This window comes from Dermochelys coriacea, chromosome 5, assembly GCF_009764565.3.
Source record: "Dermochelys coriacea isolate rDerCor1 chromosome 5, rDerCor1.pri.v4, whole genome shotgun sequence".
Classification (NCBI taxonomy): Eukaryota; Metazoa; Chordata; order Testudines; family Dermochelyidae; genus Dermochelys; species Dermochelys coriacea.
In genome coordinates, this window is record NC_050072.1 from 111,537,348 (window position 1) to 111,563,173 (window position 25,826).

A 25,826-nucleotide genomic window follows, 5' to 3' on the forward strand; every position below is an offset into this window, starting at 1 on the left:
AGTAGGAAGGTGCAACAATTGTTCACTGCCCACACATATACCTGACTCCTGTGATTACACTTCTGTGTACAAGGAAGCGCTGAAGATTTGCAGGAAAGCTAGTAAGTGGATCCTTTGAGGTAACTCTTGTGAAACTGATGCATGTATATAAAAAGCATGTGTGCCTGATTTTCAGTTTCCATCCAGGCTCCTGCTGGAGGAGAAGTAGCATCCAGCGGCTTATGCTGGGATCTGTGCATGGCAACCAACACTTAGAGTTTTGCCCAAATAACCGGCAAGATTTAGAATTTGCTAGCATCCCAGCTTCGGGGGGGGCGGGTCTCATGTATTCCATTAAATTTTAGAGTGTGTCACTACTGTGAGAAGCAATGAGCCTGATTAACTTCATGAGTGCTAACAGAACCCAGGGAGAAGAAAGTCCAGCAGTTCCAGCAGTCAGAGCAACACAATTTGAAAACAAACATCCTGTGGTAGGGCATGGGGAAGATGGGAGATGGCAGATGCAAGGAACTACAAGGTACTCAACACTTTTGAAAATCAGGCCAGTTATTTAAGTACCTAAATACGAACTTAGGAAACTAACGTTAGGAATCAGGTTTTGAAATTCTTGGCCAAATGTGTTTTGCTTATCTATACCATCAATGCTGTGCACAAGTGACGATGAAAAAACTGCACGAAAAAGTGGGTATGCAAGTTATGCACACACAAATGGAGGCTGCATCTGAACTCCTTTTGAAAATTTGGCTTATATGTATTTTACTATGTAATACCAACAAACTCACTCCTATAGATTTTTAATGAGACACTGCATACTATGATTCAAATTGTAAATGGGCCCTTTGGAATTGAGACAATGTCAGTCTTTTCACATTACCATTTGTAGTGTTCTTACTATGAAAAATTTCAGCCAATGGATTAATCTGTATGTGTGTATTAAGTATGCTATGCCAAAAGCTTTGGACCCAGTTATAGTTTATCAATGGACAAACTTTAATGTTCCATTTGTGGGGTGGGGGGGGAGGTTGTTTGTTTGTTTGTTTTTTTAAACTGTAGTAAAAAGTGTGGGGGGGAAATCTATGTTTACATTGTATTGGTTTTGAGGGAGCCTATGCAATTCAAAGGAAATTAAATACAAAAGGTATATTAAAATAGTATTAAATGACTCGTTCGATTTATCAAAAGCCAGAGGATTCAGAGTAAGACTCTCTCTTCATCCATACTTCAGCCAGTTATGCAAGACCTCTCACTGACCTGGGACCCCTCCCATATCGAAGTACATCAGGAGAGTTCAGGCTGAAGTGGAAATCTTGTCTTCTGAATATATTCCTCTCTCTCTCTCTCTCTCTCTCTCACACACACACACACACACACACACACACACACACAATATATATATATTTCTCTCTCTCTCACACACACAATATATATATATATATATATATATATTTAAAGTCTCACATCCATTTTTGAATAAAGTTTGAATAAGATTTGCCTTGGTTCAATATAAAAGTATTACAAACCTGCTGGTTTTAATGAGAATTATACTTTTAAATACACATACTATTTGCTAATCTGCAGATTCTAGCAGAATATTTAGGAACTCCGGAGTGGGGACAGCACGCCTAGTAAAAGTCTGTCTCCAAAAAGATCAAGACTTTCCAGTAGACTAGTACAATACCTCACAGCTAAAATTTTCCATAATAAGAATACTATACATTTTAACATGAAAATATTATTGATTAAAATGGATCTCTTTCCCATTTCCATCTTAAATCTAGATTGAACAGTTTTTCTATTTATTATATTTCCTGGAGCCCCATCACCACCCCATCCTACCTACCAGACATGCACACAACCCATGCACAAATTTAAAAATAAAGTTTTCTGTTTTATGCTGCTGGTTTTACCCTAGGTGCAACTCCCACATTAAACTGCTGTGTTTTCATGACTAGCAGAGTGAGTCATACTTCAGGGAGCCTTGCAACAAATGGGAGATTTTTATTTATTTATTTTAAAATGAGCTGAGCCACTTTCTGAAGCAACAAAACTTGGCAGGCAGGTTAAATATACAAGACCCATATGGCAAGGCTCCATAACACTGTTGCAACACAGAGCGCAGAACAATCAACACAGGATGAGCAAACAGAGCATTATTAGTGGCAATTTCCACATACAATATAGTACAGTTAGCTTTACATTTATTTGAAGGAATGGTGAAATGAATGGCTGCAAATTTTTTTGGAGTTCAGATTTATTTTTTCCAATCACCCATCCACCACCATACAAAAGTAGGACACCTCTTCAAGGAGGGAATGCAGCATATGAATAAGTAATTTGCTGAATTTGCTGAAGGGGCGGGCAAACTATAGCAATCCTAGGGGTGGTCTAGAAGTATCCTCCCTCTGGAACAAATTTTAATAATACCTGCCATTTGGCACAATACAGTTGCATTTCAAGGTGAAAAATATGCTCTTCAAAAGTGTCATCCTTAGCCAGGAACGGAAGGTGCCCATAGGCAAGATATTCCACAATATCCAAAGAAGGGTATAAATGCCACGAAATCTCTCCGTCCACCCTTCAGTTCAAACAGTGAGAGAACATGAACATTTAGGGTAGAGAGATGACATCCAGATACAGTGCAAACAAAACAAGAGGCATGAAATGGCATCCTTTGACTATCTTCATTTCACCCCGTTCTCATTGTTGTCCCAATTTAATCTACTTTTAGGAGACATTCACTCAGTCACTGCAGATTTTAAAACATTGTGGAGGTAGAGCAAGGACAGCATTTTCTGATTTGGAAGCAAAAGCAACCTTTCCTTTGGATTTTTACAGTATTTAAGAACTAGCAATGGAAGCCATTTGCCAAATTAATTTAGTCTCTGACAGAGTGACACATATGTGATCTCTTAATTTACAGCTTACATGTACAAATGTTCACACTTAGGTTTCTTAATAGCTTTTTAAAAATAAAAGTGTCTTGATCATGGGTGTTTTATACATACCCAAACAATACAGCTAAGCTGACAAATGTCTGTCTTCCTGCATCACCATGCTTCTTGAATGACCAAAAAACCCAACAAAAAAACAGACTGCATTTCAGTTGCATGTATGCAGAATACATGTTATTTAAAAAGTCTGAAGGAAATCTTTCATTAATTTCTCCCTCTATGATCTGATTCCAAGTTGAAAAATTTAGATTGCTACTAGGTTTATGTAGCCGAAAGCAGAACCACCGTTTGTTCACAGACGTTGCTTTGCTGTCTGCTATTTTTTTTTATCCCTTTGCAAAACTTTGAACCCCATCCAGCTTTGACACACTGCCTCTTCAGTTAATAACTATCAAGTTTCCCCTTGTCTCCTGTCTACTTTTCTTTGAGGCAATTGCGCACTCAGCACCCCGAGATAATAACACACATCTATAAGATAAAAGCAATGGCATTAATGTAATTGTCTGCCTCTCTCTTTAGCCTAATCTTTTTTTTCCCTTCAGTTTTGACTGCCTGTGTGACACCTGTTTTTGTCTCCTCTGATCCTACGACAGGTTTTCCGCTGACAAGGTTTTTGCCTGACAGAGATTCTGCCAGACAAGAACATAATAAAATATGAAGAACTGCTTGTCAGAGTTTCTGCCAATGCTCACATGAAATAGGGGGAAAAAAATCCTGACTTTTTTTTTTTTAAGGGGCCCTGTGATGGTCGCTTTTGGCCTGTCAGGAAAACAGCCTTGCAAGCCCATTCCTGCAAGCCAAACAGGTGTTTTCTTTTATGTTTTATGTATATATATGTTTTTTTCACCAATAGTGGAAGAAAAAGTTTTCCCTAAATTATTGCCTGTGTATGAAGGTTAGAAGCAACTTTGACTGTTTGGAGATACTCGATGAGAGGGGATATTTTTTAAACTCAGGAGTGAACCTGAAAAGAAAATTAAATTTAAAAAAAAAACAGTTCTTTTTTCCCCGTTGATGTCTGGTATGATCAAAGGGACTGAACTGCTATGAGAGATAGGAGAACCCCAGTCTCTGTTCCCAGACTAGAATATGGACTATTAAACAGCCTCAGGGTGGGCAGGTTGTCTAAGTGAAAAACTAGGACACCTGTCACTGAGGGCAGGGGACAGTTAGGGAGGTTTGCATGGGGGTGGGGGGGAATAGAGAGAGAGAGGAAAGAAGCAGGGAGAGACACAAGAGAACCCAGTGCTCCCTTTCCTCCTCCTCTTCAAAAGCAAATCCCTCTTGCTCTTTCCCTGCCTCCATGTGGATTCGAGAGTCTATGTGGAGGAAGACTGAAGCAAAGAAGGAGATCTCCTTGGACTGCCATGTGTGGGCAGGGATGAGCAGGTGTCAACATGTGACAGGCCTGATAAGGATGGTCCTTGTGGAATGTATGCATTCAGCCAGCAGTCTAGTTGGCTCGTGTGGCCCTTCAGTCTGCAGGTTACAAAATCAGGACAACACTGTTTTTTTTTAACTGATAGGGACAGACCATGAGAACAGGGACACAGTTATCTTAATGCATTAGTATAATGTCTTTCCTGGCAGCGATGGCCACTACTGACCACTACTGTAGTGCATGGGCCTACATTTTTGTTAAATTATTGTTGAGGATGACAGTTTCTGAGGGTAACAGAAGTTACCCATTTCATGCACCTAGGTTCCTTTGACTACCCATTCATTTTACAGCTTTCCTCCCTCCCTCTGCCTACTCTCCAAGCATCTTTTCCTCCTCCATACCCATCCTGAAGCATCCCTCCTTCTACACTACAATGGGAATGTGGCCCAGCTGTATTTGTGCTGGAAATAGCATCTCCTCAATGATTTATTTATATATTCTTGCATGTAAGCAAGTTGGGAATCCCTGGATTAAGAGACTGAATTTGGAGCTTCCCAAGATTCATTGTGCCACATTACATAATTTGTCTGGGAGATGCTCATCTTTAAATTAGCCTTAAAATTGTAATGAAATATATATCATGTATTAAAAAAAACCTCACTCAGGTGGAGCAGAAAAGTATCATTTTGTAAGGCTGCTTTAAGAAGGCAAGAAGGACTTTGTTCTGCAAATTAAGACCATAGTGGAGTTTCAGGCTGACAATCGCCAAAACACTATTGGCTGCATGAGCCTGAGATGGCCAGCAGGCTGCCAGCAATCACCAATTGGTAAAAGCATTCTTTTTTTTCCCAAACATTACAAAATGAGGAGCTGAAGCTAACCAGTGTAACCATGCAATTGTACACTTAACTAGGTAACTATACCTATGCCAAGGGCCTCCTGAGAGGTGTTGAACACCCTCAAATTCCCACTGAGATCCTTCTGCCCTGACATCAGTGGTAGCTGAAGATGTTCAGCCCTTGTAATATCAGGCCATGTGACTAGTATTACCCTTTTAAACATCACTCCTTTCCACCCCCCACCCCACAACTAAAGAAGACACTTGTGGGTGATTGCCATAAAGTTCATGTAGTGTGACCGTTTCACACAGCTCCAGTTTAAATACACTTTAGCAAATTTGACTGCAATCAATTAGAACATAATTAGAGAAGTCTTTCAGGGTTTTAAGTGTATGCTTTGCAGAATACATTTTCTGTTTCTGAAATCCGGATGGGAATGGGATAAAAAATTGGGAACTCTACTAAATTAACCAAGCAAATTTCCTCATAACACTATAGCTTGAGTCAAAGTTCTTCCATTAAGTCAAGGTAACACTATGTTTTCCCATCCAGTCATTGTCACATTCACAATACAGAAAGCAGAGGTAAAGTTACCCAAGGCCTTATCATTACATTATAACATCTGAAAGCAATATGCAATTTTTATTCTCACCATCAAATCCTTCTCCCTGTTTTAACCTTGTGCTTTTAGATTGAATGGAGTGGTTGAGTTTGTTTTGTTTGTGTTCTGCTTAACCTGGTGATCTCTAGTTAATTAAGATGTTCCTATAAACAATTAAGCTTCCTGAAGGATCGTTCGCAAGATATAAAATTTATGATGTAATAAAACATAATAAACTGGTAAAGGGGTTAGCACATCACAGCGCTTCATGTGCGGCAGGATCGGTGTTACGGGTTTCATTATTTAAAATTCAGGTAACCATGACTGCTTGTAACGAAAGTGCCCAAATTGACAGCCACAGCTCAGCTGAGACTCCTGCTCTGAAGTTCCATGATGGTCCTATGATGCTCAAAATCCAGCAGACAGTTCCAACCAATCTGCTGCTCCAGTTTATTCAAAGGCTCAAGCCACATCTTCCTCAGTGGTCATATAGTTAACCCCTATGTCAGCACACTTCACTGATCATGCTCAAGGGTGCCACAGGCTTTCATTCAAAGAAGAAACTGAACTAGGAACTGCTAGTGTCCCTTAATAGAGGACTATCAATGAAAGCAAAATTATCCTTCATTATGCTTCATTAAAAAATTACTAATATTTTTGCATTGTCCCCATATTTTTAAAGCCCCCCAGGTGTTGGTAAGTTCAAATAGAAAACTTTTCTCTCTACCAGGAGTGCTGCAACAATTAGCATAGCGGGGGAGCTGAGAGCCATTGAACCAAATTGTAACCTGGTATATGATGGAACCACTTCGAGCCAGCACCCTTAGTTACAGCATCTATGCCCCTTACTGGCTTCTCTCCTCTACAAGAGAAGGACCGCTATTGAAGACTTCTTACCTCTCATCACTGGAGGAAAATCTGTGTGGGTTGTTTATCTCTAGATGGAGGTTAGTTTGTAAATGTCACTTTAATAATATAACTTAACAGATGGGCAAGTAATTCTAATGTCTTGCACTTCTATAACAACTTCTATCTAAACATCTCAAAATTCATTTCAGTTAGTTGAGACTCCACAGCTGTGAAAGTGGGTATTATACCTATTTTATAGACAGGGACTCGGAGACCTAGGGACATGAAAATGACTTGATCAGGATCACACAATGCATCAGTAGCAGAATTGGAAATGAAAGCTATGGGCCAAATACTGCTCTAACATTACACTTTGGGTGGGGGCGGAGAGAGGAGAAGCTGGGAGGAGCAGAAAATTTGGTGCTAAACTTTTGAATCTCTGTCCCTTGCATTCACCAAAACATCCCAGAGTGATACTCCAGTATTGGAAGCAGGTGATTCTCCCCGTAATTTGTGAGGACTCTGTATGATTCATTTGTATTTACACTCAACTGAAATATTTACAGACACAGAAAACCAGAGGAAAAAGACCAATACATTGTGTGGTTTCAGAGTAGCAGCCGTGTTAGTCTGTATTCGCAAAAAGAAAAGGAGTACTTGTGGCACCTTAGAGACTAACAAATTTATTAGAGCATAAGCATCCGATGAAGTGAGCTGTAGCTCACGAAAGCGTATGCTCAAATAAATTTGTTAGTCTCTAAGGTGCCACTAGTACTCCTTTTCTTATTGTGTGGTTTGTTTACATGGCTACTTTCCTTTAAAGCACACCAACTGTAAGCTGATGAGCAAAGAAACAAACTGAACAAATACATGGTCCTCCCAGGTCAGACCGAGAAGGGATCACTGATTTTAGGCAAAAACAACCCCCCAAAAAACCAGTTCTGATTTTACCTTACTAGAACAAAAAGGAAATGATAGATTAAAGAGACTTTGCCCAGGGAGGTACAGGAACCTGGATGTCTGCTTGGAATCTCAGCTGCAGTTAAATCCAGTCTAGAGCTAGATTAACATTACTTTTATTTTAAAGTCACTTTAACAGACATGAAGACTTAGTTTTTGGTCTTCATAACCAGATAGAGAAGTAACTAAGAGCTAAAGAAATTCCTTTACAAAGATGCTTATGGAAAAGTCCTATATAATTGAATCCATATATAATTGAAGAGGGAACCAATAGGTTTCTATCGCCACTTAATATGAATTTACTCTGAAAACCTATATCATTTAATTGAAAATGGATTTTTATGAGCATCCTCCAGTATTCTACAGAAGGATTATGATTCTCTATTACATTCTACAGGACGGTTAAAAATATAGAAATATTTTCTATTCAAATCTACCTACAGTGTGCACGCACATACCTCTCCCGCCCCCCTTGCAATCCATGCCAATTTTTAGCCAGAGACTGATACCTGTGATCTCCTTTGGTTTTGTGTCAGAGCTGAGCTCTGGCTTTGCAAACGTAATGCTCCAGATTTCTGTCACTCAACAGCTTTGGACTGAGATAAATGTGAATAACACAGAAAGGTTTTTTAATTTAACACTTTGTTTTCATGCAGCTCATGTTAAAAGTCCTAAACCTCCGCACTAAACCATATATTCAGAGAAACTTGTCCTGGGAATCTGGTTAGGGAGAGATGAAATTTCTAAAATTTTCAGTAGCTGATAGGACAATAGCATCTCTCTCCCCCTCCTTTTCCCTTTCTCTCTCTCTCCCCACCATTCCCTTACCTGACAACTTTACAAATTACCATATAGAAATGGCTGCTCAGCCATTCGGAATGAACAAGAAGTCATAGTCATGTCATGCATGTGAACTTATGATACAGCACTCTCAGTTGCTTCATGGGGGTCATTGTTTTGATTGTTGGTCTCATTTATAGCAAGTTAGTGGGTGCATTATACCAAAACTTGACAGCAGAAAACTATTTCCCCAGCAAGATTAAAGTGTAACCCACATAGTGAGGCTGAGTATTAATACTCACTGGATGACACCTTTTCAACCAAAAGGAGTAATGGCTTTGTACTATGTGCTGCAAAACTCCAGTCAGTTTCTGTTTCATTAAATCCACCAAGGAATTTGAGCTCAGATTTATTAGAGAAAAGGCCTGGCCAGCACCCAGCTTAGAGAAGAGGTCATGTGAAGTTCAGAGGACAGGTATAGCTAAGAGAGACCCCCAGAGCACAGTGTCTAGAATAAAAGGCCCTGCTCAGCATACACCAAGAAAAAAACCTGTCAACATTTATTAGCGAGCTAAGGGCCAACTTATTGCTCTGAGAAAAAGTCCACTTTTGCACAGGGAAACAAAAATAAATATTCACAGGATACTTAATTGCCTTCAACAGCTCGATTCCAAGAATAGTGTGAAATTCAACTAGCTCAAGAATATTAATAGTTGCACAATATATCAAGAACGGGTCTGTATCTGACATCTGAGTTTAGATGGATGACCAATTTATGGGTAACGCAAGAAACTATTTTTGATTATATGACCATTTTTCAGCCAGTGAATTCAGAGGTTTAATAAACATCCCGTAGAACTGACAATAGTGAAGTCTGATAAAGTGGAACTCCATTTGTAGTGAAACAGAATGAAAGTCATGACTAGTTTCAGCACATTGCGATATGCAAAACATGTTTCTTCTCATTGTGAAATTGTTCTGTGAAAAAATAAACAAATCATTGCAAGAGGGTAACACTGTACTTTCACTGATACTGTATCAGGTCAGTAATTCAGTCGGACTAGATATCACATCTGTGGTCCATCTGGTGGCATGACAGTTCATATTCTTTTATCAATGACAGATGAAGTGGACAAAATGCTGAGTCAATGTAATCACCGAGATTTTATTACTGCCTAGCATAATTCTCCTCTCTCACCGGCCTAAAGTAAGATTTTTTTGGGGGGGGGGGCAGGGAAGGAGGAAGACGTGCATGTAAAATATCATTATCATTATCATCATCGTTAAGGTTGAACAAGTGAATTTTTGTACCTAATCTGGTATAGTTTTAAGGCTATTTTATTAGCATTTGTTACTCGTCACACAACCAAAATATTAGGAGAAGCAGCTCCAGTGTCTACTCAAAGTATCTGATTGTTTTCTTTAAAAAATACCAAATGGCCCTGGACTACACTAAATCAAAGTGCCCACACAATTTCACTGTTAAGAGTTTATTTATTTATTTTGTATCTTATGGGTCATATAAAGTGACTTAAGATTTTTTTTAACCCTTGTCTGTTTTACTGCTCTAGGCCTAGGAAATGGCTTATCCAATTTAAATGATTTATTTTTTTGTTTTAGAAAATAAATCTCCATCCAAGCTGACAATACAAATGCCAAGCTTCAGCTGGAAGGGAATTAAAATAGCCCAATTCTCTACATCCCCTTAAAAAACCCAGCAATACACACTAGATACAACCAATTCCCTCCTAAGCATAGCAGTACTAGAGAAGGGGTCTATACTCTATGCAATTTTTGTCTTGAGCCTTAAAAACGCTGATGGGTAGGATTACCACTGTAGTGAAAGGGTGCAGGGTCAAAACTCAATAAACTGAACTTTTGCCAACAGAAACATTTATCTTGCCACAAAAGAACCGCTTTGATGAATCTGCTCTTATATTGACATCCTTCTTTGGCACTTCTGAATAGAAAAGAACTGAACTTGTAGGAAACCTTTCCTTTCAAGAAGTGCACAGCTCGTTTTAGGTGAGGAAAGAAAAACATGAGAAAGACAATGGAAACAGGAAAAAGAAACAGGACAGCAGTTGCTATGTGAAATAATACCACTATGGCTGTGTGCCCTTTCCTTCTTGGCCCCAGAATTCCAACATTTGAAATGGACAATTATTAGCGTGAATTAACTCTATGTGGATGAGTCAGGGAAAGCATCAGACAATTGCAACTGAGGCCTATTTTTGGCCTCTTCAGTTAATTATGATTCTGAGTTATCAAGCTTGGATATTCTTGGTACTTTTATTGGAAGCACCTATTCTTTAATAATTGCATTTAATAAAACATTACCTCATCTATCAAGGATATGAGTGGAAATTCGTTAACGAAAAACAGAAGTAAACCTCCTAATTAATGCAGTAGGAACTACCATTTGCATTCACTGAATATTAAAATACGGTGTTTAGGGCTTAAAGGAAGTAATTTTTGAACAGTAAAATGATTCACTGATTTTAAAATCCAGGAGCAACAGTAGAATGAATTAATCAGTGTCCTTTTGAATGCCCCTCTCAAATTCTGGAGAGTAGCTAAAGTCAACAAGTCAAGCAGACTCATCACAAAGTCTTCAGGAACTAATTTATAAGCCTGTGCTTTGAGTGTGCATTTGTAATATACATCTGACTAGTCTTATACTGCCATAAAATGTAAATACTTTGGCTACATCTACTTTGAAGGAGCTAAAAGAAAAGAAAATGATTTTATGAAAGTTCCATTTCTAAAATATACACTTTTGTTAATATCTATTCGAACTCAACTTTTCTATTTGAAAGAACTACAGCATAGGATCAAGTGGTGTGCTCAGTGTTTACAGCATTCACCTTTCACCTTTAGTACCTGGGCCATTTCTGTTATAAATATCGGGTGGCCTCACACTATCTTCTAATATTCCAATTTTCAACCCATCCACTTCACAGAAAACTACCAACCAGAGAAATCAAGCTACACTGTTATGTGGAGTTCTGGTTAAAAGCAAAAAAAAAAAAAAACCACAACAACCTGGTTTACTATAGTCCAAACTAAAGTCCATGCAGCAGGCCAGATGATTAAAAATATTCAACATGGAAAAGTCATTTGTCTGGCCATTGGAAATAAGCCAGAAAAGTCATCTTCCCTCCCTTTTGAACAGCAGACCACTGTGTGTTGATCCTGCACAAAGCCGGATGTCTAGCTGAACTACAAAGACACTGTGATGGCCAAAAGCCCCTAAGAATGTGAATGGGTCTGGTTATATTGCTAGAGCACATATCTTGTCTGAAATTTTGGGGAGCAGAAAGAAGCTTTGCCCAATTAGGAATCCAGTTCATAATTCATCTGCAAACCAACTTGCTACTTGTTTGTTTTACCTTCAGTATTATCAGTGGACTTTATCCATTCATTACAAAGCAACAAAGGAATGAATCTGTACCTGCATACTGTGACGTTCTGTACCTCGAGGGAACAACCTGCACCCCCATATTTTTCCTTATAATATGATTGTGTGGTATCCAATGCAAAGTTTGTCATGATTGGGTGTCTTTGGAAGGCTCATGATGCACTGAGCATTGTTGTAATAGTGATGTTATAATAACTGTTGTTACAGTAACGTTACAGGCTATAATTACATGTATACAGTTATGCGGCTGAAAATGAGTCCTCATGGCTTAAAGCAAATCCAGGAAAAAACTCCCCAAGAGCAGAGGGGCAGTTCACACTTCATCAGGGCATGTATGGGACAAACCCAGCCCAGCCTCACAGGAACAAAGGACACTGGCCTAGGCAACAACAAAGGATCTGTTGGACTCTTGAGTGAGTCATCCTCCTTCCTTTGGTCACTTTGGGACTGCGATGAGGTAATGCTCACCTGACTCTGAAGGGGAGGGGCGCAAAGCCAAGAGGGAAGTAAGGACATGATAAGAGGAGGAGACATTTGCCATGGTCTTCCTCTGTTCCACCTCCATCTACAGACATCACCAGCAAGCCACTCAAGTGCTGATCAAAGGGGAGAACCTGGCTGAAGGGCAACCAGCCAGCCTGTGGTGAGAAGCATCTAAGTTTGTAAGGGCATTGAAAGTGTTAAAATTAGCTTAGAATGCATTTTGCTTTTATTTCATTTGACCAAATCCAACTTGTTATGCTTTGACTTATAATCACTTAAAAATCTATCTTTGTAGTTAATAAATTTGTTTGTTTATTCTACCTAAAGCAGAGTGTTTGGTTTGAAGCATGTCAGAGACTCCACTTGGGATAACAAGCCTGGCACATATAAATTTCTTTGTTAAACTGACAAATTCATATAAGCTTCCAGTGTGCGTAAGTGGACAGTGCAAGACGGAGGTTCCTAAGGCTGTGTCTGGGACCAGAGATATTGGCTAGTGTCATTCGGTTGCACAATCCAAGGAGCAGCTTACATGCCAGAGGCTGTGTGTGAACAGCCCAGGAATGGGGGTTCTCACAGCAGAGCAGTGTAAGGCTGACTCCCAGAGTCCAGGATTGGAGTGACCTAGCAGATCACCAGTCTGGATAACACCAGAGGGGAACGTCAAACATACTCTTTTCCCTTCCAGGAATGGACACACTTTAAAAGCCCCCTAGAACTTCTTGCTTTTCAGTTTTGTTAAGTATTCAGTCATGCTTAGTTTCAGCAAACACACATTAATGCATTACACACATACGCACAATATACATAGAAACCAAAGACATTTTAGGAGGAAGGTACTGATCTTCTCCTTCAAATCTTACTGAAATAAAACAGAATTTATACAACACAACCCAGAGAATGCTTGGCAAAAGTGAGAATGGAGAGTATGCTTGCTTCGGGGCCAACACAACTGTAAGAAGGAAACTCAGACATAAATTTCTTCTGCAAAGATAGCCATCTCTCTCTTTTCTCCTGATGTTCGTGAAATCATTTCAGAAGAAAATGTCTTTCTTATTTGTCTTCTAATTGCGTTTACTAAAACTATATTGGACATGAACAAGATACACATGGTTTATGGTAGGTTTGTGTCAGACTTCTAAATAAATAAATAAATAAATAAATAAATTTTAAAAAAAAGGATCCAACCCCAAGCAGTTAGTGTATATTTATAAAATTTATTTAGATGCAAGCCAAATACATGAGCCCACTCCAGCCCTCTTATACCCACTTTAACATAGGGAAGATAAGATCAGCTGCTAAGCCATATTAGAAGGCTTTCATTCAGCCACAGAAGATATAACAGCTTCATTCTGACATCCCGGCTCCAAAAAGCTGACAGTGGTATGTTTGAGTTTCCATGGGAATTCAGTGACTCTTTGGCTGCTGCATATGTGCAATGTGAACTCCATAGTGCAACCATACTATAAACATACTATAAACATCATAAAATTTGTTAGTCTCTAAGGTGCCACAAGTACTCCTTTTCTTTTTTATAAACATCTTGTCTTCCTGCTAAGAGCTGTGAGCATAGCATTACTGCTTGGAAACTAGAATATGTTCTCCGAGCTATACACAGTGCTTAATTTGTGCCAGGGCTGAGCCCCGGCACCTCTGGGCTTGGCAGTTCATAGCTCCGGCACCTCTGGACTTGCTGCACCAGATATGAATGTAAAAAAATTCCTTGAGACCTGGCACTTTTTTCATTACAAATGAAGCACTGGCTTTGCACATAATGTTAACAAACGCATTGCCTCCAATGACACTTGAAGACACTGCTGGCATAATTGACCCTCTCTTCTCAAATGTAGAGACTGCTTTAAAAAAAGCACACACGTGTGCTTTGGACAGATATAGCTATTATCATTATATCTAATGAGATAGAGAGAGATGGACAAAACAGAGAGGATAAAAGAACAGATATTTCTTACCATGTGCCACCCAGCCATGTTTACAATGGTCACAGGTTCTCAGGTTAATCTTCCCTGGCTGGAAACATTCACATGTGCAATTTACCAGTGTACAGCGGATGGCCTGGAAAAAGAAACAAATGCACATAAATATCTTACCAGATAATTTTTTTTTGTTCTTTAACTATCTGCCCATATGGTGGCTGGGGTTTTTGAACATAAAAAGAAAGAAAAAGAAAAGAAATTCTAAAATGCAAAGCATTGTTTATTCTTTTACGTAGGATTTATTTTTCCTTTAAAATGCATATATCAATATCCCTGAGCAATTATAAAAAAAATCCATTCAATAATAATGTATTATATTATTCCATAGGCTGAATAAATTCTTAAATTCTTTAAAAGAATACAGACCAAGGACTAGACTCGGGTTGTTTTTTTTCCAATCAAGTGCCTGAAGGAAAATGTTGTAGTCATGTCTTCACATAGTACTAAGTCACATTGGTTATAATCAAGAGTGAAACATGCACATAAAAATATACATAAAGGCAGAGCGTTGTCCAAGCGTTGTTCTCATCTTTCCCTGTTGGGATTCACACAAGATCTAATTCAGTTAAATATCAGAAGGAAGCCACCGGTTTGGGAACTGGTGTTCCCAAAACAGCAATAAAATGAGAGAGGTACAGATAGGACTGGCTCATGAGATACAGCGCAACTTTCCTTTGCATCCATAATTTCTCTCTGATCTCCACACATGCCCTTTACCTTTTAGTCTCATATATTTATTAAAATATAATGTTTTCCACTTTTTCTTAAAAGAAAATCTACTAAAACCACAGACTGAATATTAAGATTTAAAATCTGGACAATGAATACATCTAACTAAACCCATTCTTAAAACTACTTTAAAAAGCTAAGAAAGTTTACTTTAGGGGGTGCAGGGAAAAGAGTACACAGAAAGTCAGCATAAATGTGATGAGACCTGTGTTTCTAAACAGTGCTAAAGATGACCTGTGCTCTTCAATCTGCTACCAATAAATTTATGGCTTGCATTTAGGTGTAATTTGCATGGAGGTTTGTGAGACAGAGGGGGCTTAGTCTGATCATTCACAGATTAACAATCTACTGTAACTATCAGTGCTTCCCAGAAAAGATATTTCTACTGATTTAGATGCAATCAATGATTACTTGGGGGTTCAGTAGGGGAAGGGAGTTTAGTACCTATGACTGCAGATAAATGGGAACTTTATCAATGCTGTTGCCTTACAAACCTCTCCTTGATGCTTCCACTTAAAAATCTGCAATACCTGTAAGTAACAGGAATGATCTCTGTGCTGAAAGGATCAGATTCGTAAGGAAAATAACATTAAACATTAGCATGGGCAAGCTAAACTCTTTGTTTGCTGACAATGAAAGGAGTTCAAGCTATTTTAAACATTTTATTTATTTATTTGAATCAGACATAGCAACTTCAAGCCATGTGGTTTACTGACTCACTCAATCTGTGTTTCTCTGCTCGATTTCTGATGCAGGAATTTCCTCCCTCCCATCCAGTCTGATCTTTTACTACCTTTGAATCTCAAAAGCCCTGATGCAAAAAAAAATCCAGATATTTCAGGGACTTATTCCCAAAGTCAACTGCCTTTACTCATTAGCGAGATTGTAAAACATTGCTGTATGTATCATTGATTAAAATAATAAGTTATATGAAATATAAGGGCAAAAAAGAACTGCTGACTATGCAGAATAATATACGTGTTTGTGGGTTTCAAGGAAAAAAATTCTACTGAAAGGTCCCGTTTCATGTTCAATACTTTATTGATTTGGTAATATATCAGGTCTCCCCTGGTCAGTAATGGTGTCTTTCTCTAATATGTTCATTAATTAATGAACTCTGTAATTAATTGTACTGCAAAGAGAATGAAGGCATTACAAAATGGAATGGTATTCCTGTTATACTGTAAGGGATTTTTTTTCTTATAAACAAATGCCTTATTTCACTTATTTTTAAAAACTTTTTTTGCACCGATCTGTTGTAGATTTGTTGCATTTCACGTTACTGCTACACATGCACACACACCATCTGAAATAATGTCATCTGCTAGGGCTGCTTTATTAAAAGTTGACTAGAATTTCCATTATAAACCCACCTCTGTTTCCCCTGCCCCCAAGATTTGCATGTTGCCCGTAAAAACTGGAATCAGGCTGAAACTTGAAATACGGTACAAAGTTTCAGCCCAAGAATGACTTTTCGCTCACCCCTTTGAAAATGATCCACTTAGCCATTTTAAAATGATGAGCTGAAAAAATGTTTACTAGTTTAGAGTTTCTTTTCCTCTTCTGTGACTAAAAAAATAGCTTAAATCATCTTGAGGGTATTACTCTACTTAGTTGATTATGTGTTTCCTACATTAAGAACTTATAACAGCAAAATGACATAATATTTGAAAATTCATTTAAACTTTCCACAAATGTCTCTTTTTAAAATAGGTAAATCAGAAAATCTTACATAAGTGATAAGTACTTTTTATTAACGTATGTAATCAGGCCCAGACATTTAGCCCAGCCTTAACTGGGCCTCTCTTTTTGCTCCACAGTAATCTTGATACTTTAGGTCATAATCTGACTTCAGAGATGCAGGTACATGACTATAAATTTTAATGTGAACCATGTGTCATTTCTGAAAGATGAAGATGATGGCCTGGTGGTGAGGATGTTAATTTTGGGGCCTGGGAGTCTTTTCGGCAGCGCAGCAGGGCTAAGGCAGGCTCCCTACTTGCCGTGGCTCCATGCGGCTCCTGGAAGCACTGGCATGTCCCTCCCCTCAGGATCCTACAAATAGGGGCAGCCAGGGGACTTCGCTAGCTGCCCCCACCCCAAGCGCCAGTTCTGCAGCTCCCATTGGCCAGGAACCGCAGCCAATGGGAGCAGCATGGGCAACACCTGCAAATGGGGCAGCGCACAGAGCCACCTAGTTGCGCCTCTCTGTAGGAGCTGGAGTGGGGACATGCCGTTGCTTCCTGGAGCTGCTTAAGGTAAGCACCACCTGGAGTCTGCACCCCCACCCTTTGCCACGATCCCCCTCCTGTCCTCCAAACCCCTCAGCCCTAGCCAGAAGCGCCCTCCTGCATCCCAAAACCCTCATCCCCAGCCCCACACCAGACCCTGCACCCCCAGTTGGAGCCCTCATGCCTTCCACACCCTAACCCCCTGCCCCAGCCTCCTTCAACTCCCAAATCCTTCATCCCTGGCCCCATGCCAGAACCTGCACCCCCAGCTGGAGCCCTCACTCCCTCCGCACCCCAACCCCCTGCCATGGCCCGGACCTCCCTCCCACACCCAGAACCCTTCATTTCTGGTCACACCCCAGAACCCATACCCCTAGCCCAGAACCCATATCCCTTCCCACATCCCAACCCCCTGTCTCAGCCCGGAGTCCCCTCCCATACTCCGAACACCTCAGCTCCATCCCCCCCCCCAACACAGAGCACCCTCCTAAACCCCAAACCCCTCATCCCCAGCCCCCTCCCAGAGTCTGCACCCCTAGCCAGACCACTCACACCCACCTGCACCCCAACCACCTGCCCCAGCCCAGAGCACCCTCACACACTCCAAACCCCTCAGCCCCAGCCCGGAGCCTCCTCCTGCACCCCAAATCCCTTGTCCCTGGCCCCACCCCAGAGCCCTCACCCCAACCCACTGCCTCAGCCAGGAGCTCCCTCCCACACCCTGAACTCCTCATTTCTGGCCCCACCCTGGAGCTCACACCCCCAGCTGGAGCCCTTCTGCACCCCAACCACTGAGCTAGCCAGGTGAAAATGAACAAGTGAGTGAGGGTGGGGAGAGCGAGTGACAGAGGAAGGGGGGATGGTGTGAGTGGAAGGCGATGCCTCGGAGGAGGGGCGAGGTAGGAGGCAGAGCAAGAGTGTTTGGTTTTGTGCAAGTAGAAGGTTGGCAACCGTACTCCATGCCTAAATTCCCCATCTGCAAAGTGGGAGTAAAAACAACAGAGAGGTGTTGTGAGAATGAAAAGAACAAAGGTTGCAAGGTGCTCAGATGCTATGGTAATAGAAGCCATATAAAAACCTAAGACTATGGTCTTTAGTAAACAACACTTTTTTAAAAAGATGGTTTTAAGATTTGTTTAACATTTCTTTAATTAATCCAAACCTAATGTAGTCCATGATGCCATCTACCTGAGATCACTGCAGAGCCCAATACACAACTAATTCAACTGAGATTATTTTGGTGGAGTAAACCAGGAGTATGGTATATCCTTATGCCAACGTGTGAGGAAATATGCCTGTAACTGCCTTCAAATTGAAATTGACACACATTCTCATTCTTGTCTGAAAATGCCTTTTAACATTTTAAGATTAACTTCCTGTGCTCTTTTTTATTACAGTATTTGCTTTAAATGAATCCCTATCAGTTACAGTGAGTAACTACAGATTTGGAAAATGACCTAGAGAGCTGCATTTGGAAACTCTTGTTGAGATGCACAGAGTCAATCAGTGGAGGGGATGGACTTAGCGGGAGCAAGGGGAAGAAGGTTTTGTGTTCACCAATAGTGTGTTTGTAAGTGATGGTACAGATCTGACAAAACCGTAGTAGGACATTTGTTAGTTCTTTATTTGCACACTGAAGGGGGAGGGGAGATAGTGAAAGTGGCCTGATGTGATTCTATAGAAGCTGAACGCTGAATTCACTGCTGAGACATCTGAGTTACAAAACAGACACAAAAATGCAAGTGTACAACCATACTGTCAGACATTTCAAAAGTTAACTACAATATGATTTCATTCTAACTGTCAATGCAAAGTATTGCTAAATAGCTTTTACAATTATGTAATTTATTACTATATTCTTTCAAAGTGAAATGCAAAACCTATTTTCAACAGTAATACCTCCAACAAGGAAATGAAAAGAAAAAGAGAGGAAGAAAAGAAGAGAAATCAAAGGCCCAGTAGACTTGAAGAAAAACAGAGAAATAAATACAGGATCTTTATGTATGGACTGATACAAAATAGCAAAACTCCTCCAAAGATCGTAAAGTGTACTCAGCCTATAGCACTCAGGTTAAAAGACTCCTTAAGTATGCATTGAAATGGCATATTCTTCAGCAGCTCCAAAGGAGCTGTTATGTTCTACCATGTTGATGATCCACGGATAATGGGAGTGTCATACATTTTTATACGTCTTTTTCATAAAGGTCCTATCATAGTGCTTCTTGCATTTCCACTGAGATTCTAATGGTCTCCAAGGAACTTTTACAACAGCAATGAAAGAAACATAATGATTCAATCGAAATCCATCCCAACATAATTTACATGACAGTTTCTTTCATCTTAAAAGCACTACTATTAAAATTTTAAAAAACAAAAACATGCATATGCTAAAATATAATTCAAGTTTTCATTTATCACCCCAGTGCCTCAAAAATACCTTCTTGCTATTTCCTTTAGTTGTGCCTATAGGGTCTATGCAAGAATATGGGAACATTGCCTGGTATTCAATACAGCATATAGCTATGGGCACAATGTTACAGATTTAATGAAAAGCCTTAAACCTGTACTCCTAGACTTGTGTGGGTTTCACTCACACCGGACACTAGTATAATATAGTTTTGGAGCATTTAATTATATTTAACAAGAATATATCATTCACATATTAATAGGAGCAGCCCATAACAGTAATGGGAAATCAATCTGTCTGGCTCTTTTGCAGAGTTTCCATAAGAGACCATGGCCAATAACGAAAGTGAAAGCTAGTTTGGCCCCGGGGGGGGGGAGAGGAGACGGGAAATGGGGGAAAGAGGCATGAAGAAGAACACTGACTTCTCTTTATTTTCTCCTTGGAATAAAATGGGATGTACCATCAAAATTAAAGGTGGTTTGCAATGTTCTCAAGACTTTTGAGAAAGAGCTTATTCAATGGATGTTGACCCTGTGTGTCCTGAATTCTAGTTCTAGATTTGACAATTTCACCCTTTGCGACCATTAGCAAAACGCTTAGGGACAGAATCTGATACCCTTACTCATCCCAAGTAGAATCTTACTTCCTGAGTAGCCTCTTTGCAGCTTCAGAGTAAGATACCACTCAGTATGCATAAGAGTAACAGAACCTTTCTGCCTCAGCTTTTTCATTTGCAAAATAGGGACCGCAACTGCCACCATGTAGGAGTATGGTGGAACTGAATATACAAATATGCCAAATTCTACTTACCTTATGGATGGTGCGTAGCTCCATACATCTGTCTAATGTATCTACAAACCTTCTATCACTGAAAGCTAAGCTAAGCTAAGCACAGAAATCGGTAGGCCTATTCATGTGAATAAAATGATTATGATTTGGGTCAATGTTTGTAAAATGCTTTGAATAAGGCGAAATTAAAATCAATGAGACTCTACACTGGTCTATAGTCTGCACAGGCATTTCAGTTAGCAAGGTTGAGGCCTATTATTATTACTAAGACTTCTGTTTTAGTGTGACCTGATGATAATTCATGAGTTCCATGTTTCTTGGTAAAACAGGAAAGACCCGTGTAACTTCCCTGGCAGGATGAGTGAGCTTTTGATGGGGCTGAAAAGAAAGGAGAAGTGATTATGGAGTGTGAGGGTGTGTGTGTGGGGGGGGGGACTGAATAAAAACAGATTAATTTGGGAAGTGATGGCAAAATATGGGATAATATGATGCATTTCCACCAATTTGTCTTTAGCAATAATAATTAAGGCTACGTTTATGTCACAGAGGTCATGGAAGTCACTTCCAGAGACCTCTGTGACATTCTCTGCTTCAGCCCCAGAGGCCCTGGCAGGGTTCCCACGGCAGGCGACAGCAGCAACAAGTGACAGGAAGCCCCCTGCAAAGTTCCAATGACAGGTGACAGACTCCTGAGGGGGCCCTCCTCAGGATTCAAGCGATGGGCCACAGCTTCACAAGGAGGGAGGAGGATGCCTGCGAGTGGCTGGGGTGTTACATTTTCTCTTTGGGAAACATGGTCACCCTGCAGCTCCCACCTGCCATGGGCAGAGGGGGAACCCCACAGCTCCCAGCTACCACGGTGGTGGGGGAAACCATGGAGCCCCAGCAGCAAAAGTCATAGACAGGTCATGGCTTCCGTGAAATTTTTGTTTATTGCCTGTGACTTGTCCATGACTTTTACTAAAAATAACCATGACAAAATTTTAGCCTTAATAATAATTTTTAAAGGAGCACAATAAAAATGGTCTCTTCTTTCCATTGCGTAATAGGTTCCCTGCCTTTGCCTTTTAAAATAATCTTCAATACCTTATTTTAAACAAATGTTTCATAAAGAAATAACTTGGTCATTGTGTAATCCATTTCACAGTATTGTGTTTTTTAAAAATGTAAAGCAGTTGATCTGGAGACACAGGAGCTTACAAGGATAATCAATAGAATTGGCTGGAAAGTAGAAATCACTTCCCACACAAAAATTTGTGTTAAGAAAATTTTTTCCTGAACGAATCAAAAATTTGAAATTTTTCGTGGGATGGGATTTCAAGAAAATTCCAGTTAGGGAGAACAGAAACAGAAGTTTTTGTTAATTTTATGGCAGGCAGAAAGTAAAATTGACAAGAGCCTTCCAACCCCACTCGAGGGCCAAGAGGTAAAAAAAACCCAAATTCCCAGCTTCTCCACCTCTCCCCCAGCTCCAGGAACCACAGAGACAGAGAGCTGTGGATCACAAATCTCTCGGGGTGAAGCTGGTCGGGACAGGGACTGAGAGCTAGGGAGACACAGAACTTAGTGTCAGTACCCTCCCCAAAAGCTTTTGTCAATTTCATTTTCTGTTACAGGCAGAGAGTGAAATTGACAATAGCTTTCCAGGCAGGCAGCTGGGGAGCCCTCATTTAGATTTTCCCATCAGTTTGATTTTCCCAACATAAAATCAAAATTTTTCAACAAAACTGAAGTTTTCCTGTGGAAAATTTCAGTTTTTCAGAAAGGGTATTTTTGGTCAGAAAATCAGTACAACTAAATATTCTGACCAGCTTTAGTAATCACCCAATGTTATGAACAACAGGTTGATGACAAATGTAGAAATCTTTTCTCATACTGACACATGTGAACCACAATTTGAGGAGTTACATCAAAGAGACTACACCAAATTCCTGTAAATTGCTTGTTATTTTTATATAGACATGCTCCTTTACTTTGAAGTTTATACTTGTTATTTCTTGTCTCCAAAATTAAGGAAAGTAATCTACTTACAGTAAAGGTCTTTTTTTCCTATTGAATGTGTGATTTTAGTGCTTAAAGGTTTCAAATTGACAGCCATTGAGAATAAAATCCTTTACTCACAAAGCAGGCACAACGTGGGCAGTGAAAACTTTCCCTCCAGATGTTTCACAACCCTGACTTGTAGGAGAGAGTAATTTATTCTTTATGCCCTTAGCTTCTCAGTAGAGATGGCTAACAAAGGAGCAACTAACCAGTGCCAAATGTGAAACAGGGATGTCTCTCCACTAAGTCCTGGACTCAGACCACCAGCTCTTTTAACATAGACCCTGTACCTATGTCCCTATGACTTGGGCAAGGTTTGAACTGAAGTCCCGGTGGTGAAAGCCTCTGTATCACAATACCTAACTTTTTGCTGTGTTACTGTAATTTTTTTTTTGTATACAAGAATAGAGCACATTCTATGCTTAGTTGGTAGGCCATTAGAACATCTATCAATTTTCCTCCCCATATTTCAGAGATTCTAATAAAGATTTTTTTTATTCCTTTCCCATTTATGTCTCATTAAAAAAATCAGTTTTGTTGTGCAAATGAAAAGAACCCATTGAAATTATATTAGTTTTAACAGCTGGAAAATCAAAAGTAAAATACAGATGGTTTTAAATTAGAGCATTGTCATTTCTGGTCTCCTGGTTGGAAAACGCAGAGGGAAACAATCTGCAAGTCGTACAGGCTTCCTCTACCTGGGCTCACGTTTTCTTGAGTGTTGCAGCCAACTACATGACTACATTACACAAAAGGAAAGGACTGTTCTGAAACTTCTGGGCATGGGGAAAAATAAAACACATAAGGGTTTCATTCTGAGCTGGATTTCAACACCACCTCTTACTTTGTGGATGCAACTGTGTCTTCATATTGAACTGAAGGCACATTTGACAGCACTTTGAAGTCTAACCACATGCTTATGCTTCCAAAAAATAAGCTAGATAGCTATGGACTAGAAAATGTGTCCATAGTTCATTGTTGGTGCATAACTGCACGTGTAAAGAGGCAGTTCCTAAAAAACAGGCCTTGTGTGTCTCTCTCCAATTATCAAAATTGGATAATTTAAGTCTACAATTATCACAAAAAGGAAAATATGACTGTTTTTGGTTTGCATTTTTATTGAACAAGGAGGAGGTTCCAGTTCTCCCCTCATCCATGCCTGCAAGCAGCTTTGCAGTACCTTAGAATGTCTAATCCAGAGGTTCTCAAACTGTGGTCCGTGGACCACCAGGGGTCCGCGAGCTCCATTCAGGTGGTCCGTGGATAGTTCCCTCTAAGGTGCGCGCCTGGGCAGCCGCACACGAGAGAATTATGGGCCATCCACTTAATCAGTGAAGCCGCACAGGTGTGGTTTCACAAATTAGGTGCCTGGACCCTGGAGAAGATATACATGTAAGGTGAGGTGCTGGCCTTGTGGGGAATAGGGGGTAGGTGGAAAAGGCCAGTGGGGTCAGAAGAGGGAGCGGGGGAATTTGGGAAGTGCAGGGCTGTGGAAGCCAGAAAAAGAGGCGACTTTCCCCCGACTTTCCCCCACCCCAGCTCTGAGGCTCCTGTGGCAGGGGAGAGACCTCCCTCCTTCCCAGCCCCAGCTCGGGGGCTCCTGCGGCGGGGGAGAGACCTGCCTCCTTCCCAGCCCCAGCTCGGGGGCTCCTGCAGCGGGGGAGAGACCTCCCTCCTTCCCAGCCCCAGCTCGGAGGCTCCTGCGGCGGGGGAGAGGCCTCCCTCCTTCCCAGCCCCAGCTCGGGGGCTCCTGCGGTGGGGGAGAGACCCCCCTCCTTCCCAGTCCTAGCTCAGAGGCTGCTGCAGCAGGGGAGAGAGGGCACATCCATCGTATTAGAAAGGTAAGACTACTGATATTAAAATATGATTTGCGTGCTTTTATTTGTAGAACAAAAAACATTTAGTTATCATTAAGGTTTTTTTTATATAGCGCTTTTATCCAAAGCACTTTACAATAGTTAGCTAATGGTACAAACCATCATTTGAAAATATCATTAAGTGGTCCACCGAGACCCTCAGCAATTTTCAAGTGGTCCCTGAAAAAAAAGTTTGAGAACCACTAGTCTAATCTCCTGAACATGCACTGGTGCAGGCTGAAGAAAATCACAATTATACTTTATTTAAGTAAAACACATTCCATTCAAAACAAGTGCTGGATAGCTAGAAATTACTAGACATTTCCTACCATCTAAGTGAGTTTCCAATGTATGCTTTGGAGTTAAGAAAAAGCAAAAAGCTTGTTCATTTTGGCCATGAATGTTTTCTAAAGAAAGAAATTTACACATGGAAAAGTATTTCCGTACCTCAACAGAAATATGGTGCTTTCCACCACTTATTCCTGGTTCATGAAAGCAATTGAAAGTCATGCATCACCTTTAGATGTGGATCATAACTTAATATAATATTTACTGAACTAGTACTGAAGGGCAGTGGGAAAAGATGGATAATTCTATGGCCAAAACACTGAACTGAGAGTCAGGATATCTGGGTTCTGATCATGAGTCTGCCACTGCCACAGACTTACTACATGGCCTTGGGTAAGTCACTTAGCCTCTCTGTATCCCACATTTCCCTGTCTTTAAAAAGGGACAATAACATCTGGACCTATCATTTCCATAGAGAGGATCAATTAACGGATTCTTAAGCCCAGTAATGGAAAATACTACACAACCACAAAGCATTATCACTTCATCTGTCAATGTAAAAATTCAAACAAAATTATTTAAAAATACACAAACTTTCACCCAGTAAGGGGATAATTTTATACAATGGGATTACTTTGGAAGCCCTGTGTAAAATCACTTACTTTGGCAGACAGTCATTTTTAACATGAAGCGCTATTAGAATACTATGCCACATAAAGGAAAAACAAAGTGTCAATTCACTTTGCATTTCATTGTTCTTAACTACCTGTGCTGCCCCATAAGTCATTTCACATCCCTCCTACTCCCTTATCACTCAGAGATACCTAAATCTGTTCTGGGTCATTCACTTCACAACAGTGTTATATTAGCTATTTTATATCACATTATATTAGTATAGTTTCTTACTTGTATTTATTTTCACTAATACAATTTGAAAGATGCTAATATCATAATATTTCTCTGTGGCAATCATTAAAAGAGTTACTAATACAATATGATAGGAAGGATGCAAACAAAATAGAAAGTTGTTAATGGGATAAAATAGGTTTTCCAGGAATAAGAAATATGTAGCCTTTAAGCATTTTACAAAACCACTCAACTGTTCTTGAGGGAAGGCTGGCGAATGAAAGGGGAATAAGGAAGAAAAAAAATTAAACACATAAAATAGCATTTGGAATGTTGTTTCAGTTCTATGAACCACTGTTAATTATTATTAATCATGCA

The 25,826-nt window shown here is 40.1% G+C and overlaps 1 protein-coding gene across 5 annotated transcripts in view; it reads right to left on the bottom strand.

Annotated features, from left to right (window-relative positions):
• Window positions 1-25,826, bottom strand: part of BNC2 (basonuclin 2) — a 453,328-nt gene that overhangs the window by 136,946 nt on the left and 290,556 nt on the right. For all 5 annotated transcript variants that reach the window (XM_043515176.1, XM_038403570.2, XM_038403571.2 and 2 more), the window contains one exon: window positions 14,236-14,338. In XM_043515176.1, the coding sequence (XP_043371111.1) occupies window positions 14,236-14,338 (103 nt within the window). The remainder of the gene's footprint in view (window positions 1-14,235; window positions 14,339-25,826) is intronic.